A 27,851-nucleotide genomic window follows, 5' to 3' on the forward strand; every position below is an offset into this window, starting at 1 on the left:
GAGATGGGAAGTAACTCAATGTATCTGCAACTTCTTCTGAAACCCTAAATTTAACAACTTGAAGCACTTACTTCCATCATTTTTCACATGATGGGACTTTATATGTAAACAAAAACAGAAAGTATATAGTGCGTGTGCCTTAATTACTGGCTTGTCCCATATGAAAATGCATCTCGATTTTTGCAAGGCCTTAACCTCCCTGCTCAATACCTTCCAGTGCATGTGCCCACATGACCAATGACGAATATCACCGCCAACAATTCACCTTCACGATATATAACATCAGCTTTCCTTTTTCTCTTTCTTTAATTGGACAAATAATTTTATATCATCCTTGTATTGAAAATAAACAAAATAATGGAGACAGATCGTTAATCAATTGGGGGACTCTAACTGGCATATATTAGTTTAATGTGATCTTACAAGGGCAGTCGGTTATAAATATGGTCGTGAGGCAGGGGGTTTGGAGAATGAGTAGCTTCTTTGTTATTTACAGAAAAATGGGTTATATGCTATGGAGTGTGTGCTTGAGCTTTCTGCTTTTCTGCTCTGGAACATGGTGTGCTCCTCCAAGGAGGCCTGTAGATGTTCCCTTCGGACGAAACTATGTTCCCACTTGGGCTTTTGATCATATCAAGTATTATAATGGAGGTTCTGAGATACAACTAGTACTGGACAATACCACAGGTAAACACCAAAACCACCACCTGTACTTTCTCTAGTTCTTAACCAAACCTACGGCTTGACCTTACCTTACATGCTTTTCTTCTTTAACCCAAAAAGGTACTGGCTTTCAATCCAAAGGATCTTACTTGTTTGGTCACTTCAGCATGCATATAAAGATGGTCGCCGGAGACTCAGCCGGAACTGTCACTGCTTTCTATGTAAGTGCTCTTTCTTTCAACATTTACCTCAAATATTCAGCTTACAGTACAATGCTTTAACAAACCTCTGGGTTTCAGTTGTCTTCTCAAAACTCAGAGCATGACGAGATAGATTTCGAGTTCTTGGGGAACAGAACAGGGCAGCCTTACATTCTGCAGACAAACGTATACACAGGGGGAAAAGGGGACAAGGAGCAGAGAATTTATCTATGGTTCGACCCAACAAAAGCTTACCACACCTACTCAGTATTATGGAATATGTATCAGATTGTGTAAGCTCCATAACCATCTATATATACATATCAGGGCTAGTATTGATTAAAATCATTAATCAGTGATGATCTGATTGCAGGTTCTTTGTGGATGATGTACCAATAAGAATGTTCAAGAACAACAAGCGTCTGGGAGTGAGGTTCCCATTTAACCAACCCATGAAGTTATATTCAAGCCTGTGGAATGCAGATGACTGGGCGACAAGAGGAGGTTTGGAGAAGACGGACTGGTCCAAGGCCCCCTTCGTAGCCTCCTACATGGGCTTCCATATCGACGGCTGCCAAGTATCACCCAACTCCGAATTCTGCCAGACGCAGGGGAAGAGGTGGTGGGATCGGAAAGCGTATCGAAGCCTGGATGCTAATCAGTTGAGGAAACTCAAATGGGTTCGCAGAGAATGCACCATCTACAATTACTGCAATGACCGTGCGCGCTTCCCTACTATCCCTGCTGAATGCAAGTCTGATGGAGACATCTAATCCTTTCTTCAGCTTATTTCATACCTCATCGATTCTATTATGTATTATTTATTTCATATTTCAATCACAGTATTCTTCTTTATCTCATTCTTAATCCAAAAGCTTGGATAATCCATGAAAAAAGCCGCAAACCATACAGGGATTTCCATTTCCAGACTAATATTATATCCCTCTTGCTTGCCTCAAACTTGGAAAGTTTAAATCTAGTGCACGTGGTTGTGTGGATTATGGAGCAGACAACAATATCCAAATTTCAAGGATTATGGTATCAACGCCTTTTAAGTATCAACAAAGCCTGTTTATCGCACAGCATGCTTGTTATTATATTCAAAATTATTTTTACAATTATTTAAATTAAAGATTTCTTGACAGTGCTTTGAAATTTTGTTGACAAACCCTTTTTATTTATTATTTTTATACTCATTTATGAAACTCAAGTCCTTATAAGAGTTAGTTAATATTTACGATATCATATGAACTGATAGAACTTATAATTTAAAATTAATTCTAATTCTTGAATACACCTCAAATGACAAACCTCTCAGTCCCGTTAAACCTGGTAGCTGATTCAGGCAATTGATGAGACTAGAAACCTGTGCTTTTCTGAGATCTTTTTATTTTCATTCCGCCAATGTCATATAAATAAGATGCTAGTATGTCCAGAGCAATCCAGCTTACAGAGTTGAAAGTAGGAAAAGCATAATTGCAAAATGACAGGGAGTAAATAATACATGGCAATTGAAGATTGTTCATAAAAGAAATAGGAAATTACAAAAGGGAATGATGAAGATAGCAAAAATTTTAGAGCTACTTGCTTCCATCTACTCATTTATCACTTCCAGTTATTGGCAACAATGTCTGCCAAGTCGACGACTCTCTGAGAATAACCCCATTCGTTATCGTACCAAGCAATGACTTTAACCATGTCATCACCCATGACCATGGTGAGTGATGCATCAACTGTAGAGGATACATCAGTGCACCTGAAATCTACAGAGACAAGCGGCTCATCGCAGACAGAAAGAATACCCTTCAACTCATTATCTGCAGTCTCCCTGAATGCAGCATTCACCTCTTCTGCAAATGTCTTTTTGGAGACCTGCACAACCAGGTCAACCACTGAGACATTGGGTGTAGGCACACGCAAAGCAATGCCATTGAGTTTGCCTTTGAGTGTTGGGAGGACAAGTGCCACGGCCTTTGCAGCTCCGGTTGATGTTGGTACTATGTTAAGAGCTGCAGCCCTTGCACGTCTCAGGTCACGGTGGCTAGCATCCAGTAGCCTCTGGTCACCGGTGTATGAATGAGTGGTGGTCATGGTTCCCTTGATAATCCCTGTAAGTATGCAATAAAAGGGTCAGACAGAGAGAAAGAGAGGAAGGACGAATTGAACGAGGTATCCGAATTACCTACCAAATTTCTGGTCAAGAACCTTGACAAAGGGAGCAAGACAATTAGTGGTGCAAGAAGCATTGCTGATGATGGGCTCATCTGGACTGTAAGCGTCGGCATTGACGCCAACAACATAGGTCGGAATATCACCTTTGCCAGGAGCAGTGATGAGAACCTTCTTAGCTCCAGCTTCTATGTGCTTCCCTGCACCTTCCCTATCTACAAAAACTCCTGTTCCTTCAATCACAAGGTCAATACCCATTTCCCTGTTTACATTTTTCAACCATTTAAATAAATATCCACATTCAACTTCATCTGCACTCTCTGCTATCTTAATTAAATTACTTACTTCCATGGCAGGTTAACTGGGTTCCGGTTAGAGACGACCTTGATGACTTTTCCATCCACAGAGATAGCATCATCCCCAACAGGTTTCACATCAGCATCGAAGATTCCCAGGGTTGAGTCGTACTTGAGGAGATGAGAAGCTTGCTTAACACCGCCAGTGTCGTTAATGGCAATCACATCAAGAGGAGAGTCCTTGCGACCATGCCAGCACCTCAAGAAGTTCCTGCCGATTCTACCGAACCCATTTATTGCCACTTTTAGCTTTGCCTCTACCACGCCCTTTCTGTAACCACCATTGTTGTTTCCTATCTACACATGTACATCCACTCCCCAATGTTTATATACACGTTCCATCTCACAACATATATAAAACTCAAGAATGAATAGACAAGCATTAGAGTTAACGAAGAAAACGAAACTCACAGCAGAGGTTTGGAAGGCAATGACGGAAACAAAGTCTTCAGAGGAGGATTTCCGGGGGAAGGGAAGACTTGCGGACGAGGAACGAAGACCTGAGAATTCACTGAAGCCCTTACCAGTAGCCTGCAACAAAATCAAAGAGCAGATTAAATACATATAGACACGAAGAGAGTATAATTAAGGAAGGAAGATAGAAAGGGTGGAATGAACCTGAAGAGCTGGTTTGGCTACAGAGAGAGTAGCCGAAGCCATAATTGGTGATTGGGTTTGGTTGGGATTGATTGATTGATTCTAGTAATGTAGTAAGTAGTAGTAGTAGTAGGAGTAGAAGATGAGGAAGAGAAAGGATGAGACTCCGGATAGCCTCTCGTTTAATGTATGGCTATGATTTATGCTCTGCGTTTTGCGTCTCTTCACCTCCACCTCCACCAAATCTTACATGCAATCATACAATCTGACTCTTACGCTTGCTTGGCTCTTTAAATCTGTACTGGGCTCTCTGGGCTTCTTTTTTTTTTCTGCCCCAAAAATTTTCCAATTATTGTGAGAGAAAATTAGAGTCATGAAATTACGATTTGTGGAATGGATGGCCATCTCTTTTTTGGACTCCACATGGACCCCCTCGTCAACTATATGCCACATTGTTGCGTGGGAATTTAATTAATCTTAATACCTTCTAATTAATTAATTAATTAATCAATCAATCAATTATATAGAGAGCAAAGAGATATGTACTTATCCAGGCCAGATGGACGAATCGAACAATATAATCTCTTTTTTTTTCCTTTTCTTGAAATTTTTGTTGGCAATGCACGTTCATTACCCCAGTTAAATTTAATTAGGGAATCAACCGTATTTATCAAAATGATTAATCTTATGATGATTAAGAAAAATAAAAACATATGTATATGTATAAGTATATTCCCTACGCTCAAACTTTTTATATAATATTATGATATAAAGAAAAACAATTAATTAGGTCCTTTATGAGCACAAATTTGTTGTTAACGTACTTGAGATCTAAAGAGAAATTAACTGATTAAATACAATTAGCAAATGCATATTCAAATGAACCATGTATAACTTGGCGTGACAGCCCCCCTCAGTGATTATATTGGCCTTAGCTTTGAAGCCTCGATTACAAGTGTAAGTTGGACGAGTCATATAGTTGATCGTAGAAATGACGATGACTATGTTATATTTATGGCTATGAGGTGCGTACTTACCTTAACCCCTTCGTCTACTATTCTCGACAAAGCACAAGTTAATTAGGATCTCGAGAACACAGTAACCACCTCAATCAATTCACTCCGGATACGGGATTACTAGTGAAAGATTTTTCTTCTCGTTATCTAATTATTTGTGTTAATTGAATTTTTAAGAATCGTAATTTGGTAGCTCATACCGCTTGCACGTAAAACTCTTTACAACCATTTGGTTTCTCGTCTTCTCTTCTTTCGTGGGATGTGTTTTGCCTCCTAATTCTATTGATTGATCGATCTATAGTTTTTTTTTTCTCAAAGAGGAAATAATTCCTTTTAAGGGGAAGGACATTAGTAATTCTTGTACTGTTAAGTGACATAAAAGAGGTGAAAAAGAAAAGAAGGAATCCTTGAACATTCAATCATGAAGGGGTTAAGTTAAGTTGCATGTATTTTTGCTTGCAGAGAAAGCCGTCCCAAGTTCTTTTTGCGTTGGAACAACATGAGAATTTTCTTTTTTCTTTTTCTTACAAAAAGTACATCATCAAAACGGAAGGCTATTAACATTCTTGCCTGCACATAAATATCCTCTTACCATATTCATCTTCCAAGAAGCAGCCGCATAACTTCTTTAACCCTCTCTTCTTCCTCGAGACATCTGAGCAAACCAGAAATCAACATGGCCAAGGAAGCAGAACTGAAGGTAGTAATTTTTTAAGCCATGTATACATACAGATGTTATCTATACAAGTATATGTAGATACAGTACTTAAAGTAGTTGAGTGTTGGTTTCAGAAGATGGAACTGAAGGTCTCTATCAACTGCTGTGATGGATGCAAGCGGAAAGTTAAGAAGGTGTTGCAGAGTATTGAAGGTAATGAATTATATACTGAAGTATGTATATATTGCATAGATATGAAATTAAGATTTGAAACATATATGAATCAGGCGTTTTGAAGACAGAAATAGATGCAGCAGCAGCAAAAGTGACTGTCCATGGAAACGTTGATCCCCAAATTTTGATAAAAAAGCTCTCGAAAGCAGGGAAACAGGCAGAGATATGGAGGCAACAGAAGGGCAAAGAAGATGAGAGAAAGCCCGATAAGTGCCAAGGAAAATCTAGTAATGATGCGAATACTAATATAAGTAGTGATCAGCAAGAGATCAAAGCGGAAGGGAAGAGATCAGAATCAGAGAAGGAAATTAAGAAAGGGATGACATTGAAGAAGGAAGGGGAGGGTGGTGATTATATGAGCAGTACTTCAAATTCCGTCCAGTGCCAGTACCCCTACATGGTTGAAGCTTATCCAATCACCATACCCTTCTATGCTGCTATTCCTACGCCTCCGGCTAACCAAATTCCCCTACTCTCAGTTTCACTCCGTCCACGAGGACTAGTCGAGGATTTCTTCAATGATGAAAATACTGCTGGATGTCATCTTATGTAAAACCCAGAACAAACACTATTCTTTAATTTCCCTTTTCTTCTTTTTTTTTTTGAGAATCAATTTTTCTTCTTAATTATGATAAACTATTATTATTAATTCTTCTTCATATTTATCCGTAAGAAATTTCTTCTAATATCAGAATGAGGACAATCATCAAGGAGTTAGTAGGTATCACCAATGCATTTATCGTCTCATGTCCAACTGTGTTTGGCATATTTGACAGGTTCAAGTCCCAGCAAGGAGTAAGCAAAATAAAATTACATCAATAACCTGGATCCAGTATCAATCTAACGTCCACTCTTGATTACTTAATCAATCAAATAACACATAAGAAAAAGATAAGGATATATGGGACTGCTAAAATAAAAGGGGAAGACTGAAAATACTTGTTCCTTCCTTAATCCCCTTTGTTGGAACAACTATAAATATGTATTAGAGGGAGTATCATCTATGGAATATTCATATTGGTGATTTCATTCTAACCAAAACTGCTTGCAAGATCCATTACTCTATAGACTATCTTACTCTGGGATAAGTTGTTTACCCTCTTCAAATACTAAAAGTGTTGGCACCACATTAAGGACCCTGTAAGTTAAAGAGTAATTCCGACATACTACAACTAAATCATGAAATAGTGAGTTGCAATGCTTGTGCTTTGTGACAGCATCAGATCAATGCATGCTAGATTGCATTTGCATCACTGTATAGTATTTAGTCTAGTGTTACACCATGTACTGACTTGCAAAGCAAACAAGGTTGTGAAAGTAAGATTTAACATTCAACCCATGCTTCAGCAGTTTTCCTGTCGACCTCACCACCCTTCCATACAGTTAGAAAGATCAGAATTTGGGTTCATCTGCAACTCTTGTATACACACACGTCACTAGCTGCAACGAACTACAACTTCACACTTTCGATTATAGGCAGACGGCATGCAATTTCACATCAAATCATGTTATTACAAAGTGTTTATGGCATTAAATAACTTTGTCTCTATACTTGTTTTTTTATTTAAAAATAAATAAATATTCACACAGAACTGAAGGAAAGGATTGACAAACATGGCAATACAAAGGCAACATATAAGAAGCATTTGAGTAAAAACTTAAAAACATCTGACTTGTAGTAATCAAATGGTTAATAAAAAATTGTATTATAAATTTTACTGAAACTAACCTCGAAACCTAATCCAGTTGCCTGTAAGAAAGAACGGAAACATGTGTCGCTATATAGCTTCCCACGTGATTATGTTCTCAGACAACTACTGATCCAAAAGATCAAAGAATAAAAATGAGCAAAGAACAAAGATTCTGCACTGACATTTTAGGCCTCCATTGCAGTATTAGATAGGCCATCAATGACGATGGTTAAAGCCATAGACAAAGCTGGCCTATCTGCTCTTGGACGAGATTATAGCGAGGATCTCATCACCAATGCGCCCAAGACCTTTCCCAAAAAACAAAATTTAACGAGACAGAATTTTGCAGCTGTTAATAAGTTCTAGAAACTGTATAACTTGCTCCCTGAAACCATGTTTACTTGCTCTGAGATAGGTTGAACCAATATGCGATGTAATAGAAAACTTAAATGGCTCACGAGTATGGAAGTTAGAAGGAAGAACTGTATGACTAACGAGAATCTTGGATTTCTAAAAACTATTAAAAAGATTAGGTAGCAGCTAGAGTACACTATTTCTAGGACATTAACGATACCAACATAGCACATTAGACAGTCAACTAAACTCGTTGCTTTAAGCTTCGCGGTGGCGAATGCATAACACTAACAAGCCCATACCCGATCAAACTCTGAGAATCTGAAGCTTGGTGGAGAAGGCGATTGCAACCCAGTCAGGTTGGGAGGACGACCATTGAAGCTGCTCAATCTCGGCTCCGGCAGTATAAGCCAAAATAGGATCCAGTCCGCCTTCGACGGGCTGACCCATGGAAGAGAGGTCCCATATCAAAGCCTGGGAATCGTCCCCCGCGGTACAGATGTGGCAGGAACTGTGGGGCGCCCAGGCAATGGCGTTGACGCTGGCCTGGTGTCTCTGCAACTCCACTACAGGAAGAGTGGGGAAACGGATGTCGAGGACAACAACCTTGGAACTATCCATTATGATAGTAGCCATGTACCTGGGATCCTGCTTGTTCCATCCAAGGCGAACCAAAGGGGTGTCTGGCTCAGAGCTCTCGTAAATGATAGTGGAATGCTCCTTGTCGCGAAGATCGAAAACCCTGACGGAGCCATCGGCTGAGACGGAGGCAAAGACGCCGACACCTCCCCAAGCGATGTCGTAAACCTCCTTGTCGTGGGCGATGAGCTGGGTGTCGACGGTTTCTCTCTCGATATCCCAAATGGTGCAGGTGGTGTCGATGCTAGAGGTACCGATACGCTTGGGCTCAGCCTCGTTCCAGTCGAAAGAGGTGAGGGGACCGCAGAACTCGCTGTTCTTGTTACCATTCAGGAGGGTCTTGAGCTCGACCTTGGATTGATCGTCGGCGATGCGCCAAACGCGAAGGAAATCACTGGAGGTGGCCAGTAGGTCCGGCTTCTGGCACTCCTTGTCAGGGATGAAGATGGTCTTGGTGGGAGGATAAGGGTGCTCGAAAGATAAATTAGGGTCGCAACGGATCTCGCCATTGGAATCGTCAAGTTGAACGATCTCGACGCGGTTAGGGTACTGCTCGAGGAGACTAGCGATGGCGAGACGATACTTCTTGTCGCGACGGACGCTCCAGTTCATGGCGTAGATGTGCCACGGTGCCTCGTAGGTGTAGATCTCCGATCGCTTCTGTTGCTCGTCGGAGCCGTCCTGATTGGGATCGCTGCTGGCCCCCATGTCCTCGTCTCTTTAATCCTCCAGTTAACAAAGAAAAGCAAGAAGAAAATTGGGTGATTGAATCCTGCTTCCAGTCACACAGATCCCTCTTCTCTGTCTCTGGACTCCGGCTCCGGATACACACGAAAGAGAGAGAGAGGGAAGCGTCAAATGCTGAAAATTAAAGTGGGCCCCTTCTGTCTTTTACTAGAAAGTCAACAGTCCAAAAGCTCTAGATTATCAATAACCAGAAATGGTATAATCTTATCATATGAAAAATCCAGTCCTCTCTCATTAAACTTTGGCAGCGAAAGAGCCGGGCGCGGATGTTCTGGAACTGCAGATCGGAAACGGCACCGACTTTGTTTGTCTGCGTGGCGATCTTATCTTTTTTCCTTCCTCCATCAAAATCCCATCCTACGAGCCCCTCTCTGCCATGGCTCCTCAATTCCTTTCTTTCCTTTCATTTTACGGAAGAATTCTATTCATGTGCCTTCTGTTCAATTTTTTAGTACCCAGACAATTAACAAACAGTCCCATAACTCAATGCCATTCAAAGAGAAGGATTTTGCATGGTTTTCCAAAGGATTTATTTTCTTTTTATCTTGAAATCCATATTTAAGGCAGAATAATATAATAAAATAAAGGGTTGTACTTACTCTCTCAATTTCTTTCAACTATACATAAATTATATTATCACATAGTTTTCTATATTGTAATCCAAAAATAATTTGTTCTCTGTTTTTAGATAAAGTCTTAATATCACTTGTTATTCATTTTTCATTATTGTGAAATTACACCAACTACTTTTATAAGGACTATAATATAAGTTGGTCATGAAAAAGTAATATTTACATTTTTGAACTTTTTTACTTTATTATCTATAGTGTAATTAAATATGCTTTTAAATATTAATAAAAGCTACAAAACCCATTATGCGCATATATATATATATATATTTTCATATTCAAAGGAAAGAGATTATAGTATTCATAATATGATCTAAGATGATATAATTTTTTGCAAACTTAAACTTAAACTTACTCTCATTGCGGAATTTGTCAATATGCAAAAATGACTCAATTTCTAGAGAGTTACAATTAATATTTAATAAGTTTTGAACTAATCAAGCTGATATATCATGTAAAGTAAGAAATAATGAAATTTATAGAAAATGAGAAAGAATGAAAAGAAAAAATTAATTATTTTTCTGCAGCTTATGATTATGATAAAAATGGACTTACTTTGTAAATTTTAGATACGATAGGAACCCAAATAACTAATTTTTTTTTTAACTTGTAATTTCAAAAATTTCGCGGTTGGCTTTGTGTGGATAAGGTCGTTTAGCTCGTATTTAAATCGGGATTTGTCAAAAAATGCATCTCAGCTCAGGGTTGAAGAAGAAGTTGAATTGAGTAATTTGGCAGATGGATCGACGAGCGAGGACAGTAATGGAGCTGAAGTGATGAGATGGGACGTGTGGTTCTCATTTAATACATGTAGAAGACAATGAAGCTAGTAGCATACTGACAAAAAAGGCAGTGTTACCGTTACCGCAAAGTAAGTAAGCGTTTGGAGTAAACGTCCTGATCAGCATCTGGATGTGGATGTGGATGTGGATGTCCATGTCCATGGTTGCCTCTTTCACCTCACAATTCCCCAAATCCGCCCCCTGTTTTTCTGCAACCTTTCTCCGCCACTTTATTTCCAGTAATTCCTTTGCGTTTCAATCATTTAGCTCGATTATAGTTCCTTTTACCAGAACCTAGATGCTGGAGTTGGTAGGTAGGAGACTGAGTCTCCGGAACTGCAGGTGCAGATTCGGGGAAGTTTCTGCAAGTCGCCCTCACACCTCATTGTTTGTTTGATTTTTAGATGCAAACAATCATTTCTTCAATTCTCAAACTATCACATTTTGTCACTGGCGGTATCTGAATCTCCGGGATATACATACACGTAGGCAGACACACACACACACATACATATTATATTGCTTTTCAATCTCCATCGTCTCTAGGTCGGCTCTTCAATTGTTGGTTTTTATAATTATGTGCTATTCTGATTTCTTTATTTACAACTTCGTCATCGTTGTTTCCTCCTGAGGAATTTTGTATCTAAATATAAACAATTGATTATTTTAAGCTTTCAAAGTCATCGGCGAGGAATCTGAATTCTAGGAAGAAAGAGTCTCTTCGTATTTCTCTTGCTCGGCTCATTTCCAGGTTCATGTGTCTCATAACGTAAATAAGCAACTTCTAGAGTACCTGAAAGCAAATAATATATATATATACTGTTGGATGTAGAAGTAAAGGAATTTTTTTTTTTTTTTTTTTGGAAAAAAGAATTAAAAAAAAATGAAGATAGTAGTCCCTCAGGCCCAGGCTATGCAGTCTTATAAAAATCCTAATGTCTTGGGTGGCGTATCAGCGTATGGAGGTCCCTTGTTGTTGGTCATCAGCGCCAAATCATTGCTAGTCAAACGCTCGCGGGGAGTTGCAAACCCGATCTCTCTGGCCCCTTCGTCGTCTTCTTCCTTCAATTCGACTAACTGGATGGCATCTGCAGGCAGCACCATCAATGGCAAGACATGGAATCAGTTAAGGCATGTGGAATCCATGTCGAGCCTGCCGTCAGGTGCCGGCAAGATCTCTCACCTCAACGCGGTCATCTTGGGAGAGGCTCTTGCATCCGAGGAGAACGATCTCGTCTTCCCCAGCGAAGACTTCTCCAACCAGGCTCTCGTCCCTTCTCCTCAAAAGGTTTCTCTCTGTTTCCCTTACATTTTGACTTCTACTTTCAGCTATTATTTTCTCATTCCCTGGTAGTTAATGGTCGTTGATACGTACGTGTAAGTCCCTGCTTAAATGATTGGCATTCTCCTTTTTCTTTTTATATCGTTACCCTTTTCTTTCTTCCTTTACCTTTTTTTTGGAACCAGAAAAGAAAGAAGGTTGCAGCATTTACTTCTATGTGATTATTAGTTTTTTGAAAAGAGAAAAAAGTGAGATTGATATAGTTTATATGATTTTGGTCTCGGGAGATCAGTACTTAGAGATGTATAAAAAGTCAATCGAGGACCCGGCTGGCTTTTGGTCGGATATCGCAACTGAGTTTTACTGGAAGCAGAAATGGGAAGAGAAAGTCTATTCCGAGAATCTGGACGTCAGGAAAGGCCCCATTCACATTGAGGTTATCCGATCTTGTTTCTTCTCCATGTTTTGTTTACTTAAGTCTTTTGCGAAAGTAGATCTGGGTCATGTAGTAAAATAATTGTGGATGTGAGTAACATATGCTCGGCCATTTCCATAACAGTGGTTCAAGGGGGGTATCACCAATATTTGCTACAACTGTTTGGATAGGAATGTAGAAGCCGGCCTGGGTGACAAAGTCGCTATTTACTGGGAACCCAATGAGCCCGGTTTTGATGCCACTTTAACTTACTCCCAGCTGCTTCACGGAGTTTGTCAGGTACAGACTATAACTCAGATGGCCTGATGTTTACACTATCAACCGCACTATTTCTTGACTTGGTTTATCTTTTCTTTTAGCTTGCAAACTACTTGAAAGATGTAGGTGTCAAAAAGGGGGATGCTGTTGTAATTTATTTACCCATGCTTATGGAGCTTCCTATTGCCATGCTTGCTTGTGCCCGGATTGGTGCTGTTCACTCGGTACATCATGGCACTCCACTTTCAGCAATCTTCTTATCGTTTCCTTTTTTTCTATTGGATTTTTTGGGAGCGATGAAGAGACATTAACTTCCAGATTCTTGCAGGTTGTATTTGCTGGTTTTTCGGCAGAGTCACTTGCACAACGAATCATGGACTGTAAACCAAAAGTTGTACTAACTTGTAATGCTGTCAAAAGAGGTCCCAAGTTAATCAACCTTAAAGACATTGTTGATGCTGCTCTCCTTGAATCCACCCAAAATGGGATTTCTGTAGGTTAGGGATTGCTTTCTGTTCTTCATCTGCATTCACCTGCATAAGAAAATTTTGGATACAGCACCTCATGAAGAACTGTTGTGTAAACTCACCCTATTATTCATCTGGTTGGGTGAATGGCAGAAACCAATATCCATTCCCTCTCTGTGTTAATGTGCTCTGTCCAACATTTGTCGTCCTGACAACTTAATATTCTCTCTGATTTCTGAGACTTTCTTAGTTTGTGTGCTGGTACTGGTTTTAGTAGGTTAAAGTAACTCAACAATGTAAATCAAAAGGATATCTCTTGTTTTTCTTTTATACAGATGTATGCTTAACATACGAAAACCAATCTGCCATGAAGAGGGAAAGCACAAATTGGCAAGGTGGAAGAGATATATGGTGGCAGGTTAGTCTTTAACAACATTACTTACATACAAGGGCATATGCCTTTAGGTCTGATGTTCATGGAGTTCTCATTTCCTCCATGCGCTATAAGCTCTAGTGGTTCTATGCCTATAGTTTACTTTGTAACTGCATATGCTTGATTTAGGTTAGTTTGGGTTCGTGATTGCTTGCTAATGTATTTATCAGGATGTTGTCCCCAAATATCCCACAACTTGTTCGCCGGAGTGGGTTGATGCAGAAGATCCTCTTTTTCTGCTCTATACTAGTGGGAGTACCGGAAAGCCAAAGGTAGTACATGCATTCGGTAAAATTAAATCTTTTTTCATGTTTGTTTTAATCTAGATGTTCTAATACAACATTTTGAAAGGGTGTTGTGCATACAACTGGAGGATACATGGTTTACACTGCAACAACATTCAAGTATGCATTTGACTACAAGCCATCAGATGTTTACTGGTACAATTGAAACTCATCTTTTCTTTCTGTTTGAACTATAGTTTCTCAATGACCTATTTTTTAAATCTATCTAACACATCTTTTTCTCTAATTATAGGTGTACAGCAGATTGTGGTTGGATTACTGGGCATAGTTATGTCACTTATGGACCCCTACTTAATGCAGCCGCGGTCATTGTTTATGAAGGGGTAATCTATGGTCAACCTTTAAAATTAGATGGGACAGTAGATAATATTTGGTCAATCAGAAAATTGAATGTGCCAAATCTAGATTAACAGTACAACGATTTATTCTTGTCCTCGTGAGGTGGAGTGACCCACTTTGTCATTTAATACCTTTTGTAATGATGTTGTTTCATCAACCTGAACTATTATCCCGAAAGAAGAATTTACTTCATGGGCTTTTAAGAAGATAAATCTTTAAAGACAATGGAATAATGTTCATTGGAATGCAAAATAGTAGTAGCTGAGTGGATTCCAAGAGGTTGTCTTGATAGCTTGTCCAGTAACTATCTAATCCCATCATTTCAGTTTATTTAAGAAAAACGAACCTTTAGAGAAAAAAGAATATATTTCATGGGGATATATAATAGCTGGCTAGGTTGATTTCAAGAAGTTGTTTGTCAGAGTGAGTCCTTTGACATGTAGCCGAGCAACAAGTCAGAGATAATATAGAGGTTTAGAGTAGAATAATCAGACGGAAAGAGAGAGAGAAAGATAGAGAAGTAGTAGGGAGAGAAAGGGAGAGAGAAGAGAAAAGAATTCTGCAAAACCTCAAGGAATTGCGAATATAGATTACAATTTATCAGGGAAATTTCATCATACCTGAAGATCAGGCGACAAGTTGTCTTATATACTTCTATGAAATTCAAACAAACTCTACGCAGAAGGCAGTGAGAACAGCCCAAACAGAATGAGAATCTAAAAATAAATTCTGGGTCCGTTAACCATTTATTGTGTCCTTCTCTACTATCCCTGGACCACTAGACACGTCACATCCCCTTAGATTGACATTTGTAAACCATTAAAGGCTTGGATCCCCTGTTACCATGCTCATCTTTGTCCCGATGTTGCCGGGTTGTGACATTGTTCTGATAGCTTGCTGAGTAACCATCTTGGAAATCATTTCAGTTTTTATTTGAAATGGTCTTGGGATGTGGTTATGATGGAACCTTAATGCAGATTGAAGGACATCGCCAGTAGTTTCCTGCCAGCATTAACTCTTTCAATTAGATGGTTGAGTTTTCTCTTTTTTTCTTCTTTTCCTTCCGAAATGGATGATAAAGTTTTCACCTTGTTGGATTTTGCATATTCCTATTGAATAATGATACATCTCTTGCTGGCAGGCTCCAAATTATCCTGACCCTGGACGTTGTTGGGATATTGTTGACAAGTACAAGGTCTCAATATTCTACACTGCCCCGACATTGGTGCGGTCCCTCATGCGTGATGGTGATGAGGCAAGAAAATATCTCCAACTTTAAATGTCACGTGTGGAAGAGGAAAAGAAGAATCTTTTTAACATAAATCTTCTTTCATTTAATATAGTTGATAAGTTTATTTAAAAAAAAATGCAGTTGATGAGTTAGTTGCAATTCTCCAGGATAAAAAAGATTATGAAGCAATAATACTTTTTCTTTTTCAATTTGGGGAAAATAAAGAGGTTGCAAGTTATCCTTCCTTTTTCGTTCACTTCATTTTGAAAACTTTCAAATAAGGAGCAATTATGTTTCATTTCCTGTCCCTCCATTTTCTTCCATTTTAATCAGACTTGGATATTTCTCACTGTTATGTGATTGTCCATGTAATGTTCATTATCTTATTAAACTGTCTTTTCTAAGCATTCATGTTCCCACATGCAGATGCATAAAGAGCACCAATCCATGGTGCTGTTCACCTTAATTTCATATGTAGCATACTGATGAAAACTATGATTAAATATGCAGTATGTTAGACGTTACTCTCGCAAGTCCTTACGGGTCCTCGGAAGTGTAGGAGAGCCTATAAACCCAAGTGCCTGGAGGTTCTCTCGACTTTAGTTTCCTTTGGCTTATAGTTTATATAAACATCAAAAAGTTTTTTGAGTTTTTTTTGTTTTTTCTAGGTGGTTTTTCAACATAGTTGGAGACTCGAGGTGTCCTATATCTGACACTTGGTGGCAAACTGAAACTGGGGGCTTCATGGTGACTTTCTAATCTTATTTGAATTTTTTTGCAACCATTGTGGTGAGTTTGAGAAATATCTGTTTTCGCAGGAACGTTCTGATAATCTCATGGTTCACGTATTCCTTGCAGATAACCCCATTACCAGGTGCTTGGCCACAGAAGCCTGGTTCTGCCACTTTCCCTTTCTTTGGAGTTCAGGTGTGTGATGCAACCTCAACTATGGATCTGCAGACTCCAGATTTTATTCTTTTCATTAAAACTCTTGCTTCTTCTGACTTTGACTCCTGGTGTTGGTGTTACTGCAGCCTGTGATAGTGGACGAGAAGGGTATTGAAATTGAAGGTGAGTGCAGTGGTTATCTGTGCGTGAAAAGCTCATGGCCTGGGGCATTTCGAACTCTTTATGGTGACCATGAAAGATATGAAACAACGTACTTTAAGCCATTCCCTGGATATTATTTTACTGGTGATGGCTGTAGCAGGTTAGTTGCTGCTAGTAATTAAATTGCCATTTAATCGATCTGCTGTGTGCCACAATACCAATTTCTTGGAGATCTGATATGCTGTTCCCAAAACATCCTGTTCATGATGTCTTTTTAATCTTGAGGGTTTTGATCAACCAGTTGTGACACTTTCTGAATAGAGTTGATATGGAAGCACCTTATTTCTGCATTTAACAGGGACAATGATGGTTACCACTGGCTTACTGGAAGAGTGGATGATGTTATTAATGTTAGGTATTTAATTTTTCAAATCAAACATGTGAAGTTATACAAGCATCGAATTAACTAGTAGATCTTTATGATATGCGTTTCTCAAATTCTCAACATATCAGTCTTTACTCATTCATTTTCTAATATATACAGTGGACATCGTATTGGCACGGCAGAAGTGGAATCTGCTCTAGTGTCTCATCCTCAATGTGCAGAAGCTGCTGTGGTTGGTGTAGAACATCAGGTACTCTGTTTCCGTGTTTCTTGAAGGAGAAAGCAATGGTTTTGGCTTAACTATGTATAAATGCATTTTCATATTTTTTCTGCCATTAGGTTAAGGGGCAGGGAATATATGCATTTGTTACTCTTGTGGAGGGCGTTCCTTACAGTGAAGAACTTCGAAAGAGTCTTATAGTCACTGTGCGAAATCAGGTTGATACTGAATCTTGTTGTTTTTATTGAAACAGAAAGCTATACAAATTAGCGTACATCTTTTTGAGAATAATGGTAAAAGAACTTTTACTGCCAAAGGAGATTATAGTATTTCAGAGAGATACTCTTTAGGAACATTCCTTAAATGTGCCTTCCTTTTCAAACTCCCATGCCATCAAATTCAGGTGAAAACTATGCTCTGTTTGGTACATAATAACAATTTTTAAATTTTATGTTCAAAGTTCTTATGTTTATTATGCTAAAAACAGATGCATATATATATATATATACATATTTGTGAATAATCTCATCACAAATAACATATTTCTCTTGACAAGACTAAAATAACACTTTAAATTTTTCTAATTCCATTATCATTTTCACCATTGTTCTCTTTATTTTTAACCAAGTTGTATGGCTTTGTAAATAAAATACTTACAATTTTGGAAAACAAATTTAAGACAAATTTTAATATGACCCCTTTTAGTTTGAGGTTATCTAATTTGAGACCTTGTATTTCTTTTTATTTAACTTACTACTTTGTGGTTCAGGCATTAATCAGGTTCACTAGTTTGTAACAATAGCAAAGTCAAAGAAAATTGAACGACACACTCGTCAGGGGACTTGATTAATCAGTTTGACTAATATCTGAATTATCAAGTAGTGAGTTATAAAAAAGAAAGCCATAAGGTCTTACATTATAGAATCTTAAATCTCAAATAGTCAAATTGAAATTTGCTCTAAAAATTAAAATGCATGTTTACCTACAAGAGGAGTCTTAGTTTCTCTGTTTACCCAGAGCAAATTGCCTTGCTTGGATATACTTGATTATCTACAAAACTCAAGAAGATCCTATTGGCTTGTGTTACTTGTTGTTTTCCAGCGTGAAGTTTTTTGTTCTACTCCAATGTTCTTAATTATTTTTCAGTGGAATTTAACTTGATGACCTTTCTTTTCATACGTTGTATGACTTGAATATCTGATTTTTGTTCTTGTGAGCATCACACTGCTCACACAATTAACAATGTTAGAAATGCCTTTCATGCACATTATTCTGCCTTCTTTTACGAACATAAAAAAGTTTCAGCTTCGTCTCGCAAGTCATGGATTTGCTTACCTAATTAGATGAATCTGATTTTGTTTTTTGAGTAATATTGATGAGAAGTTTGAGTTCCCTGTTAACTATCATTGTACGTTTTAGATCGGAGCATTTGCAGCACCTGACAAAATCCACTGGGCACCTGGCCTTCCAAAAACAAGAAGTGGAAAGATAATGCGACGAATTCTGAGGAAAATTGCTTCTAGGCAATTGGATGAACTGGGAGACACCAGCACGCTTGCAGATCCAGGTGTAGTTGATCAACTCATTGGGTTTGCAGACTGCTGAAGCTTTTGCAATTTTGATCTCCATGTGGTATGTTTGACCTGCCTGCTTCTGCTTCCCGACTAAAGCATCTTCTTACTTTTAACTTATTAAGCCGCAGATCGGTGATGATAGTTCATTATTGTTTTTGTTTTTTCTTTTTTTGTTGCCGTGTCTGTTGTTTTTTTACTTTGTTTTATGGCAGTTTGTATTCTTTGAATAATACCAGATCTTTATATCAATATTCTTAATCATGTCCTGTTGTATCGTTATGTTTTCAAATAATGATTTTTATTTTTCACAAGACAGTTGTATAATGGACCTTTTAGTACTGCTTCAAGAGCCATGTGTCGAAACGAAAGAAAAAGTAGTAGAAGGATGATCCTCCGACTTTGTTCAAATATTTTATGGTAAAATCCAGATAAGCCTTTTTAAGGTTCGGTTGAATTTGTCCAATAAATGATTAAAATTATTGTTAAAGCACATATCAACCTTACCATCGCAGTTGGTTGATTTCCTACAAAATTTTGGAGTAAATTCCCCTTTTTTTTTATATAAAAAAAAAAAATATATATATATAGTTGATTCTTAATTAATAATTATTATACTATAACATGTATAATTAGAATATAATTTATTAAATTCAAGCTTCAATTATTCTACTATAAATTTACTGAATATAGCAACCTAAATAGACGATGAGAATGGTGAATGGTCATAACTCAAAATACAGGGAATTATAAATTTTACTGACAAATTAATGCCTCATTATTTTTTACAACTATTCAAATTAAAACTAACATGAAATATTGTTGAAAATTCCGTGCCAAATTATTTTTCTATAGAAATGCGTGTACATAAACTGGAGATGGTGTTCTCATATTCGGGGACGGTTGGATTTTCTTTCCCGTTGCTCTAACAAGTGTCACATGATCTTTCTATCCTTCAAATGTAAAACCCATAGGATATAATAAAGAGAAGACCAACGCAGATGCGTACTAGCAGCAAGGACCAAGAATAATCAAAACCAAACGGCATGTCTGGGGACCCAACATAAGAAAAAGCACTGTCAATGCTGGCAATAACACAACTAACGTATAAAAAAGTTCTTTAATCTTTCTCCGAATAAACAAATCCTCCTGTGAAGCCTTCCAACAACAACAACATTATGCCTCATGAACAAACAAAAGAAAGAAACAATCATCAACATGAGGTGTTCACAAGAAACAATTCATGCACCTCCCTCATCTTCTTATGGGGGTGAATAAGGAGCCAGTTCTGACAAAGCAAGAAGAATAAGGAGCCAGTTCTGACAAAGCTTCATCACTCTGGATACCTTCTTCACGCTACAGCCCTGGAAACTGCTTCTCAATCAGAATCATCATATTGCTCTCCATCATCAGATAACTCATCGAAGGATCTAATGTCAAGTTGGTAGCGGAGGATACCTCCAATTCCACCAAACCCTCTGCAAAATTGTGATCCTTCCTGAGATTTATTGGTCACAAACTCCAACGTGCAACCAAAACGCTTGTATTCGTTGGCAAACCACTCAAGTAAAGGCATCTTCTCCTGAACCTCCAACTCTGCATTGGTGGATGGATCATGGAAGTTGCTCTGATCAGCTTCCTGGTCCTTGTTCAGATGCTTTACAACTATTTCACCAGTAGTATTGTTTTTAAGAACATACCTATTGATATCCAGATTTTCCCACACGATAAGTGTTTCTACGGCACCCATCTCTAGAGCCTTTAGTGTATCATCGACACCAAAAACATACTTCCCAGTATCCTGGCTGATCTCTTCAAAATACTTTCCAATCAGGCGTTTCTCTTGTATGAACTTTACATTTGATAGGATTTCAGCTGATAGTTCAATGGCTTGGTTAAAACCATTTTCCCCTCCATAAGAGACATCAACGACATTTAATATTTTGGCCTGCAAACGAGGATCAAACATATCTGATTGACTCAGTTCGGTCTTGAAGTCAGCTGAACCAGCAAGGATTAGGCCAGCAACATTAGGCTGACTTGTAGCAGGATTGATGAAAAACTGTGTGGCAAGCTCTGCAGTCTTCCTCACATAGTTGTGACGTTTCTCCATCCGAAGACGAGCAAACCGTAGAGCTGATTGTCCTCCCCTTCCATGCTTCTTCGGAAGATCAACAGTGAATTTGTGAAGCACCTCTCTTGTATTCCCACTTAGCGTGCCAAATAGAGTGCCATTGCCATCCATGACAATGAAACCAAATTTATCATCAGATTCTAAAAGTTCATTTAGAGCTTCTGTGTGGAACTTGTTATCACAGAGGTATAGTGATGCGTTTATAGGCTTGAAAGGCTCAAAGTCAATTGTCACTTTCTTTTCTTTGCCATCTTCAGTTACAATTGTACCAGTATAAAGAACCAAACCATTGGGAGGAACCTTGTTATAAAGCTTCAACCTCTGTTGAGCAGAAGTAATCGCAGCCAACACAGACTGACGGTTCACCCTGCTTTTGATGTTTGAAGCAGTTCCAAATTCATCACCAAGCATCTTCGTGACTCGCGATATCTGGTCACGAGGAGGCATGATAAGTGATATCATGCTTGTTCCATTTCCTCTCGCAGATTCTAAAGCCTTTATTAATTTTTTGATTTTCCATATCTCAATGTTTTTATCTGATTCATGTCCATCTGCCATTGCTAGAAAATGCTAGACACAACAGACAACAAGATTGGAACCTACAAAGAATATGCAGCATTAGTACATGTTTAACTTAATTAAGTTACCACTGCAAGAAGGGTGCAGACAATAGTAAGTTTCACGGGAAGAACTGCATCAGATTAACGATAAAAAGAATTAAATGCCACAAAAATACCTATATTATGTAATCTAGTGCAAGTGTAGTTACATGAGGGTAGTTTGTATCTAATTACAACTGGACCCATTATTTCAAAAAAAAAAAAAAGAAAATTACAAGAGTCCTTCTGCCATCCTTCTGCTAGGGCAAATTAGAACAGGTCTGGGTCTATTATTTGGGAGAAAACTTGTCCATCAATTTTGAAATGACAAATGATGTAAAACAATTGATTTTTGAGCTTCCCCATGAAAATTTAGCCAACATTGTGCTCAGTCATTCTATTCAATAGCTAAAATATGGAAACACATAATTCTTTTCAGTAGCTAAAATATGGAAATTCTGATGGTACGATGAGATCATACCGACCAACTGGTGCATCAAGTTTCTCCTTGCAAGAAACTTCCACAAAGTTGTCCTCTGAGGAAAGATCTTGAGCAATAGGAACACATGGTTCTTCTTTCTCATCCATTTTCGGGTCTCCATATCTTCACCTTATTATACAGGAAAAGGAAAGTATTTACTAGTTCACTAGGAGCTAAATCGCCACCCTCACAGGAATGTAACCATCTCTTCCTTGCATTTCCTCCTTTTGTTTCATTAGGACATGCAAGTAATTCTTCTTTGGACATTATAACTCATGATGTTCGCATCTAAAGCAAACAATTTCCTTACTTTAAGGAGTCTTGGAAATTGATCCTGATTCATTCTTCAACTCACTTTTGACTCAAAGGTGTCCTTGAAGTGGTTCCATGAGCGAAAACTCAATATTTATTAGAAATAAGATATTTCAAATATTCTTCCACATCAAGGACAACTTGGTAAGTTTATCCTATGGTTGCAGGAGGTTTCTAAATTAGCTATCTTCTAATATCAGCTCTTCTACATACCTTAAATAGACATGTTGCTTGGGTATCATCTTCTACCAACTGATTTTAAATTTTTAAAAATTTAATTTATTTAAAATTATGTGTATTCAGTTATTGACATGCTGCCCTAAATTAAAATTTAAGTTTGATAATGAAATTTGTCAAAGCAGTTGGAAGATAAATATTTTTTACAAAGAGTGGTTTTCATCTCATCCCATGTTTCAGTTATTGTTGTCTCCTTGTTATATTCTCATCAATATCGTACAACCTTATTTTTATGACTCCAACCGGCTTCGTTTTAGCAAATCTCATCCTTCATGTATCTGACATGTTATACCAGTTAAAGTATTCTTCCAATGAGTTAAGTCAATCAAGGAAGAAACCAAGATCCCTTTTTGCAGCAAAATCATAGCTTCAATCCTTACCTTCTTCATAATGTCTCCAACATTATCTTTAATGTGTCTTCTATCAGTGGCTTGGACAACTTGCAAGTTTTGAGCTGGTGAGGCTACATGGTCAGTGGGCGTGTCTAGTTCTTCCAAAATTGCATTGTTTGTGTTTTACTCATCTCGAATCTAGTATTAATGTCTGCCTTGTACACATCCCACCTAGTATTTAATTCAGCATTAGTTACCATATAAGAGATGGGATATTTCTAAAAGAGTGTCGATTGAGAAGGGAACCGATCAAGAACTGGTATGGTCAAACTTGAAGCTTAAGAAGGTCAAAACAGATCAAAATGAGTGAGCCCTACCAGCAGGTAGGCGTAATTGTAGCTCATGCTTGACTTCCAGCCACCAAACAACAATGAGCTTCTGTCAGTCAACTTGATTGGAGGAGGAGGTTCTAGGTCGGAGGTTGGTGTGAGATGCAATTGCACCAAAAGGATGGAATTTTAAGAAGCAGTGGCTGGAAAGCTTGTAATGACGTATGCTGCATTTCCAGCAAAGTTGTGGGGTGAGGCTTCTGGGAGGTTGGTGTGAGATGCAATTGCACCAAAAGGATGGAATTTTAAGAAGCAGTGGCTGGAAAGCTTGTAATGATGTAAGCTGCATTTCCAGCAAAGTTGTTGGGTGAGGCTTCTGGGAGACACTGATCAAGGTTTTCTTTATCCTGGTAGTGTCAACTGTGTTGATCACCTCCTATTGGATTAGGCTTTGTGCTTTTCTGCTTTCTTTATTATTATTATTATTTTTTTCTTCAGATGGGAATGGGCTCTTTGGGTGTTTGGTTTAAGATTTTTTTAGCTCTAATACCTACTGACACAGGACAATTAGGACTAATTTGCCTATTTGGGGATTTAGGTAAAATAACTAGACACCACACCTAGAGTTTCTTAAAAATCAAATTTAAGAAATCTTAAGCATTACACTTTAAGGATTTGATTATATCGCACAACTGAACAATTGAGAAACTCTCAAAATACTTTATTGAAAACTGAGACATCCTAAAAAGTTGAAATAACAAAAATATTGATAATGCATCCTAACTCTTACTAAATGGGATTAAACTAAGAAATACTAATAAGTATTTATATCAAATGCTGCACTGCTCCCAAAACTGAGATTACACAAGTTCAGCTGCCAATGTAACCTTTCCAAACAGGTTTAGACTGAGAATTTCCTGGAGTATAGATGCTAACACTAAGACTACTCAATATTTCTCTTCCTTTTTCTCCTCAAGAAAAATAATATACTCCTAAGTTATACAATAATTTTAGACTTAAAAGAAACATAACTTCTAATCTACTTTGGAAATCTTGGTTAAACCTACTCTGCACCAAGGCAATTTACAGCCAGTTCTCTTTTCGGACTGAGTCGAAATAGTAAGGGGCTAAGTTATACTTTATTCAAATTAATGATTCAGTTCCAAAACTCAAAGACCACATGTGATTTATCCTTTTAGCAACTGAAACCACTTGAGTTGGTCTAAGAAACAAAATGGACTTTCAAGAGAGAGCGAGAGAAAGACAACTCTCATTAATATCATTTTCCAAATGGTACCCTATTGATATATACTTTAAACTTTTATCTAAAAAAAAAAAGACTCTCATTAACATCATTTCATGTAGCATAAAAAATTTAGGTAAGCTTTGTTAAGAAACTATGATTTTGAAGAATAATAACATATATAACACAGAGTGATCATGAAATTTCTCCTAATTGACACAATAACCTTTGTAATACATCGACATTTCTTGAAGCAAAAATCCTTGTAACTTCTATGCTTTGGGTTAACAGCCTTGACATATCTATCACCTTTTTTTTTCTAATAAAAACAACCATATGACTCTTATTGTTGCTGTTCTAATCCCCCGAATCACTTCCAATATCCAAAAAAACCTAGTTGCAAATTGTTTGGAAGTAGAGGAATGCTAGAGCATTTGAAGGAATTGAGGAGGAGTTTGTTAATATTAAGGATAGATGGATTCATGTTTTTGGCTCCTTGGTTTGGGGTGATGACATCAATAAACTTGATGATTTTGAGAATGTCATTGATCTACTAATTGACATGTAAATATCTTATATATGGGTGGTACCCACTTGGTATCATTGTTTCAATATTATACCAGTTTTATTTTTTATTTTTTTAAAAAGAAAGCCTAGTTGCAAATTACCTACTTATCCAACACTCCAAGGCCTTCTCTTCCAACCCATTGATAACCATAATGCATTTTACCCTTCTACGTTCATCTCCACATATACATTCAATCAAAATTTTATAATAGGATCACATTCAATCAAATCGTCCTCGTGTGTGATGTTCTGTGGATGGATCCGAGGCATTGCCATCTTGGCATGGTTATTTGAATACAAAGAAGCAAATGAAGAAGGAATCAAACTAATCAAAATCACAAGAGAAAAATAAGGAACTGTACGATGTCGAAGAAAAAGGCACACTACGTCATGGAAAACTCTGACCGCTCGATATCTTTCCATACAATTTCTTGATTCCTTTCCCATATCCTTGTCAGATAAAAATAACATTTCCTTGTGCTTTCTTGAGTCCCTTTCCATACTCTCCTCACCCCCACTTTTCAATAATACCTCACAAGCCCAAAAAGATGCCAAAAAGCTAAAAGCACATGTTACATTTTCTAACATGGCCATGAAGAAAATTCCTACAAGATTCTCCAACAAAAACCATGAATAAGAGTAAATAACAACAGAAGCGTACAAGCAAAACTACTGAAGTAAAAAATATGTTTAAAGTGGAGACCCACCCGAGCATCCACTATGGCATCAAATTAAAACGAGAAAAAGGAAGATAAGAAGAGAGAACGGGTATCTAGCAAGTTAACAGCCATCTATTGACTTTTGCTCTGTATCACCAAATTCCAGAAATGGAATAGATATTATTTGAAATATGCAGGTTTCTACATGCAGTCAACTATAATGTGCCAATGCAAAACAACTCTCGAACTGACAGAATAAAAAGAGCCTCAAAATTCTCACGGTCATGGTTTAAGCACAAAAGCGTCTTCTTTCATTATATTTAATATAAAAAAGAAGAAAAAACGTGTATTCTAAGAATTGGAAATTGAGATTAGGATCGAGGGCATAATTTGCCAACTTCAAAGTATCTAACCACCGAAACTGGCAACCACAAACCGGATATATATACATAAATTTAGACATAAATCACTTCAATTAGCTAACTCTCCTACCCAGCCTACCACTACAATCTCGATGAAGAGGAATTGTACGAGTCGATAAAGGATAAATAAAGAACCAATAATCAAGGGACCATGAGGTTTAACAAACGAATCCAAGGCTAAAACGAAACAACAATCATGAACACAATAACAAAAAGGAATAAGGAAAAATAAAAAATAAAAAACAAAGATTCTGAATTCATAGGCTCCGATTACAATACGTACCGATGTTACCGATACAGCCGCCGCCGCTGCCCGCCACACAGTTCCTCTCTCTGTCTCAGACTCTTGAGGGTCACTAGGGATTTTCCGTTCATTTCATCTTCTTCGCTAGATATCGTTATCTTCCCCACTAGAACCCGCACGTGCTCATCACGTGATACGATTTCTGAGTTACTGCCATTCTGCGCTTCCTGCCGCGTTCCTTCCTCCCACGGTATTGATTTTAAATCGGGCCCGTTTGATATAATAGACATATATCTTTTACTGAGAGGTTTTTTTTAAAAATAAAAAATAAAAAAGGATTTAAAATTCATAAATAAATAAAAATATTCATAATAAAATCCATAATGCTCTTTGATTCAATAATATTTTGCTGACATTTATTTATTGAATATGCTTAATTTGTTTTTTTTAAACTAAATTTGTAACTAATTAATTGTATTAGTATCTAATGTTTATTTAATTATAGTAATATTTCATTAAAATATTATATTATAATTTTTATTTTTAGAAATTATTTGAATTACAGGCAACTTAGGTCCTTCATGCCTTTTTTTTTTTTTTTTATTATCATCAATCTCTCAAATCTAGAATAACATTTGTATTAGTAATTATTAGAACAATAGAAAATAATCTGTTACAACAATGGCAAGTTCCAAGGCAATTCCATTAATTGAATGATAAATGGAAGTTCCAAGTCCTACACAAAAAAACCTTTGTGCAAGAGTAAGCAACAAAATCCAGCTATTAAATATGCTAAATATAACTCTACAGATATGAGGCAGCAATAACTTCACTATACTCTTTAGAAGCTGCTGATGCTACTGCTGCAACAAACATTAGCACCTGCTCATGTCCAGGCAATGTGTCCTCAAGTTGTTAGTCTATTGATTGGGGAGGTTTTATCGCTTTCCGGTCCAAAATTTTGTAATTGCTTATCTACTTCTTGCAGTTATCATGTGCACTAACAGTGAGAAGAAGAGAGTGTGGGAGAGAACCTGACCTCTTTCTTCGCAGTACCACAAAATTGGGAACAAGACTGTACAAAGAGAAAGAGGATGTAGGCACCTGGAGATATTGATCCAGTGGCACACCTCAAAATTGACCATGCATAAAAGAATGCCTTACACTCGCAATGAGACAAAAACCTTGAATAGCGCTTGAAGCTGCAGACTAGATGTCGATGCCAACTAAATCTCAGGTTGCGGTCAAGTTAAATTTGGCATGTTCTGGTGACCATCAGCAAATTCTCGAACTAAACGCTTCAGTACTCTTCCCCCTTTTCCTTGCATATGCCCATAGTTATTATTTCCTCCATTGCAACACTTGCTTTCAAGGTAGTCTGAGGCCGCACCGCCAAGAGCCTCCAACCAAACTGGCAACATAGTGTCTGCCTCTCCCTGTTTTAGATACTCAACTGGGAGGCCCTGCACCTGGAATAGCTCAGCTTTCAAAATACTTGGGATTGGAAAAAATTATTGAAGCGCATTAATTGAAGGTTATGACTTAAAAAGTTGGGAAAACAACTGAAGGTCCAGATGTAG

General features: G+C 37.7%; 7 protein-coding genes across 12 annotated transcripts in view; 3 read left to right on the forward strand and 4 right to left on the reverse strand.

The window, feature by feature from the left end:
* The first annotated feature begins 209 nt into the window (after positions 1–209).
* LOC110813037 (putative xyloglucan endotransglucosylase/hydrolase protein 5) lies at positions 210–1,718 on the forward strand. The gene is made up of 4 exons (XM_022040027.2): positions 210–687; positions 784–884; positions 963–1,156; positions 1,237–1,718. Exons 1-4 carry the CDS (start codon positions 444–446, stop codon positions 1,634–1,636), a joined length of 939 nt encoding a protein of 312 aa, XP_021895719.1. The 5' UTR covers positions 210–443; the 3' UTR covers positions 1,637–1,718.
* Positions 1,719–2,216: 498 nt separating this feature from the next.
* On the reverse strand, positions 2,217–4,230 carry LOC110813067 (glyceraldehyde-3-phosphate dehydrogenase A, chloroplastic). Its single transcript, XM_022040062.2, has 5 exons — positions 4,007–4,230; positions 3,800–3,919; positions 3,378–3,685; positions 3,050–3,294; positions 2,217–2,971 (listed from the first exon to the last, which is right to left on the reverse strand). The coding sequence occupies exons 1-5, from the start codon at positions 4,046–4,048 to the stop codon at positions 2,469–2,471; spliced, it is 1,218 nt and encodes a 405-aa protein (XP_021895754.1). The 5' UTR covers positions 4,049–4,230; the 3' UTR covers positions 2,217–2,468.
* Positions 4,231–5,566: 1,336 nt separating this feature from the next.
* On the forward strand, positions 5,567–6,500 carry LOC110813058 (uncharacterized). Its single transcript, XM_022040049.2, has 3 exons — positions 5,567–5,701; positions 5,794–5,872; positions 5,947–6,500. The coding sequence occupies exons 1-3, from the start codon at positions 5,678–5,680 to the stop codon at positions 6,444–6,446; spliced, it is 603 nt and encodes a 200-aa protein (XP_021895741.2). The 5' UTR covers positions 5,567–5,677; the 3' UTR covers positions 6,447–6,500.
* Positions 6,501–8,071: 1,571 nt separating this feature from the next.
* Positions 8,072–9,832, reverse strand: LOC110813059 (WD repeat-containing protein LWD1). Its single transcript, XM_022040051.2, has one exon. It carries the CDS (start codon positions 9,283–9,285, stop codon positions 8,245–8,247), a length of 1,041 nt encoding a protein of 346 aa, XP_021895743.1. The 5' UTR covers positions 9,286–9,832; the 3' UTR covers positions 8,072–8,244.
* An 817-nt stretch (positions 9,833–10,649) lies between these two features.
* ACS (acetyl-CoA synthetase) lies at positions 10,650–18,976 on the forward strand. Of its 2 annotated transcripts, XM_022039938.2 has the most exons (20): positions 10,650–10,824; positions 11,407–11,504; positions 11,607–12,023; positions 12,310–12,453; positions 12,577–12,732; positions 12,813–12,935; positions 13,040–13,208; positions 13,514–13,596; positions 13,782–13,883; positions 13,963–14,051; positions 14,149–14,239; positions 15,397–15,510; positions 15,997–16,073; positions 16,155–16,233; positions 16,345–16,413; positions 16,521–16,696; positions 16,895–16,951; positions 17,081–17,171; positions 17,261–17,359; positions 18,561–18,976. In XM_022039938.2, exons 3-20 carry the CDS (start codon positions 11,619–11,621, stop codon positions 18,744–18,746), a joined length of 2,310 nt encoding a protein of 769 aa, XP_021895630.1. In that variant the 5' UTR covers positions 10,650–10,824; positions 11,407–11,504; positions 11,607–11,618; the 3' UTR covers positions 18,747–18,976. The 2 variants fall into 2 exon arrangements, with proteins under 2 accessions (XP_021895630.1, XP_088072515.1); XM_088216389.1 differs by lacking the exons at positions 10,650–10,824; positions 17,261–17,359 and having other exon boundaries at positions 10,844–12,023; positions 17,395–18,654.
* An 800-nt stretch (positions 18,977–19,776) lies between these two features.
* On the reverse strand, positions 19,777–26,532 carry ERF1-3 (eukaryotic release factor 1-3). Its single transcript, XM_022039945.2, has 2 exons — positions 26,311–26,532; positions 19,777–21,445 (listed from the first exon to the last, which is right to left on the reverse strand). The coding sequence occupies exon 2, from the start codon at positions 21,402–21,404 to the stop codon at positions 20,091–20,093; it is 1,314 nt and encodes a 437-aa protein (XP_021895637.1). The 5' UTR covers positions 21,405–21,445; positions 26,311–26,532; the 3' UTR covers positions 19,777–20,090.
* Positions 26,533–26,893: 361 nt separating this feature from the next.
* Positions 26,894–27,851, reverse strand: part of LOC110812991 (ARM repeat superfamily protein) — a 34,849-nt gene continuing 33,891 nt past the window's right edge. For 2 of the 5 annotated variants that reach the window (XM_088216406.1, XM_088216398.1), the window contains exon 24: positions 26,894–27,740. In XM_088216406.1, coding sequence (XP_088072532.1) covers positions 27,516–27,740 — 225 coding nt within the window. In that variant the 3' untranslated portion in view covers positions 26,894–27,515. The remainder of the gene's footprint in view (positions 27,741–27,851) is intronic. The other 3 variants (XR_015817988.1, XR_015817986.1, XM_088216405.1) reach the window with 3 other exon arrangements.

Source organism: Carica papaya, chromosome 1 (genome assembly GCF_054855325.1).
Source record: "Carica papaya isolate Zhongbai chromosome 1, ASM5485532v1, whole genome shotgun sequence".
Classification (NCBI taxonomy): domain Eukaryota; kingdom Viridiplantae; phylum Streptophyta; class Magnoliopsida; order Brassicales; family Caricaceae; genus Carica; species Carica papaya.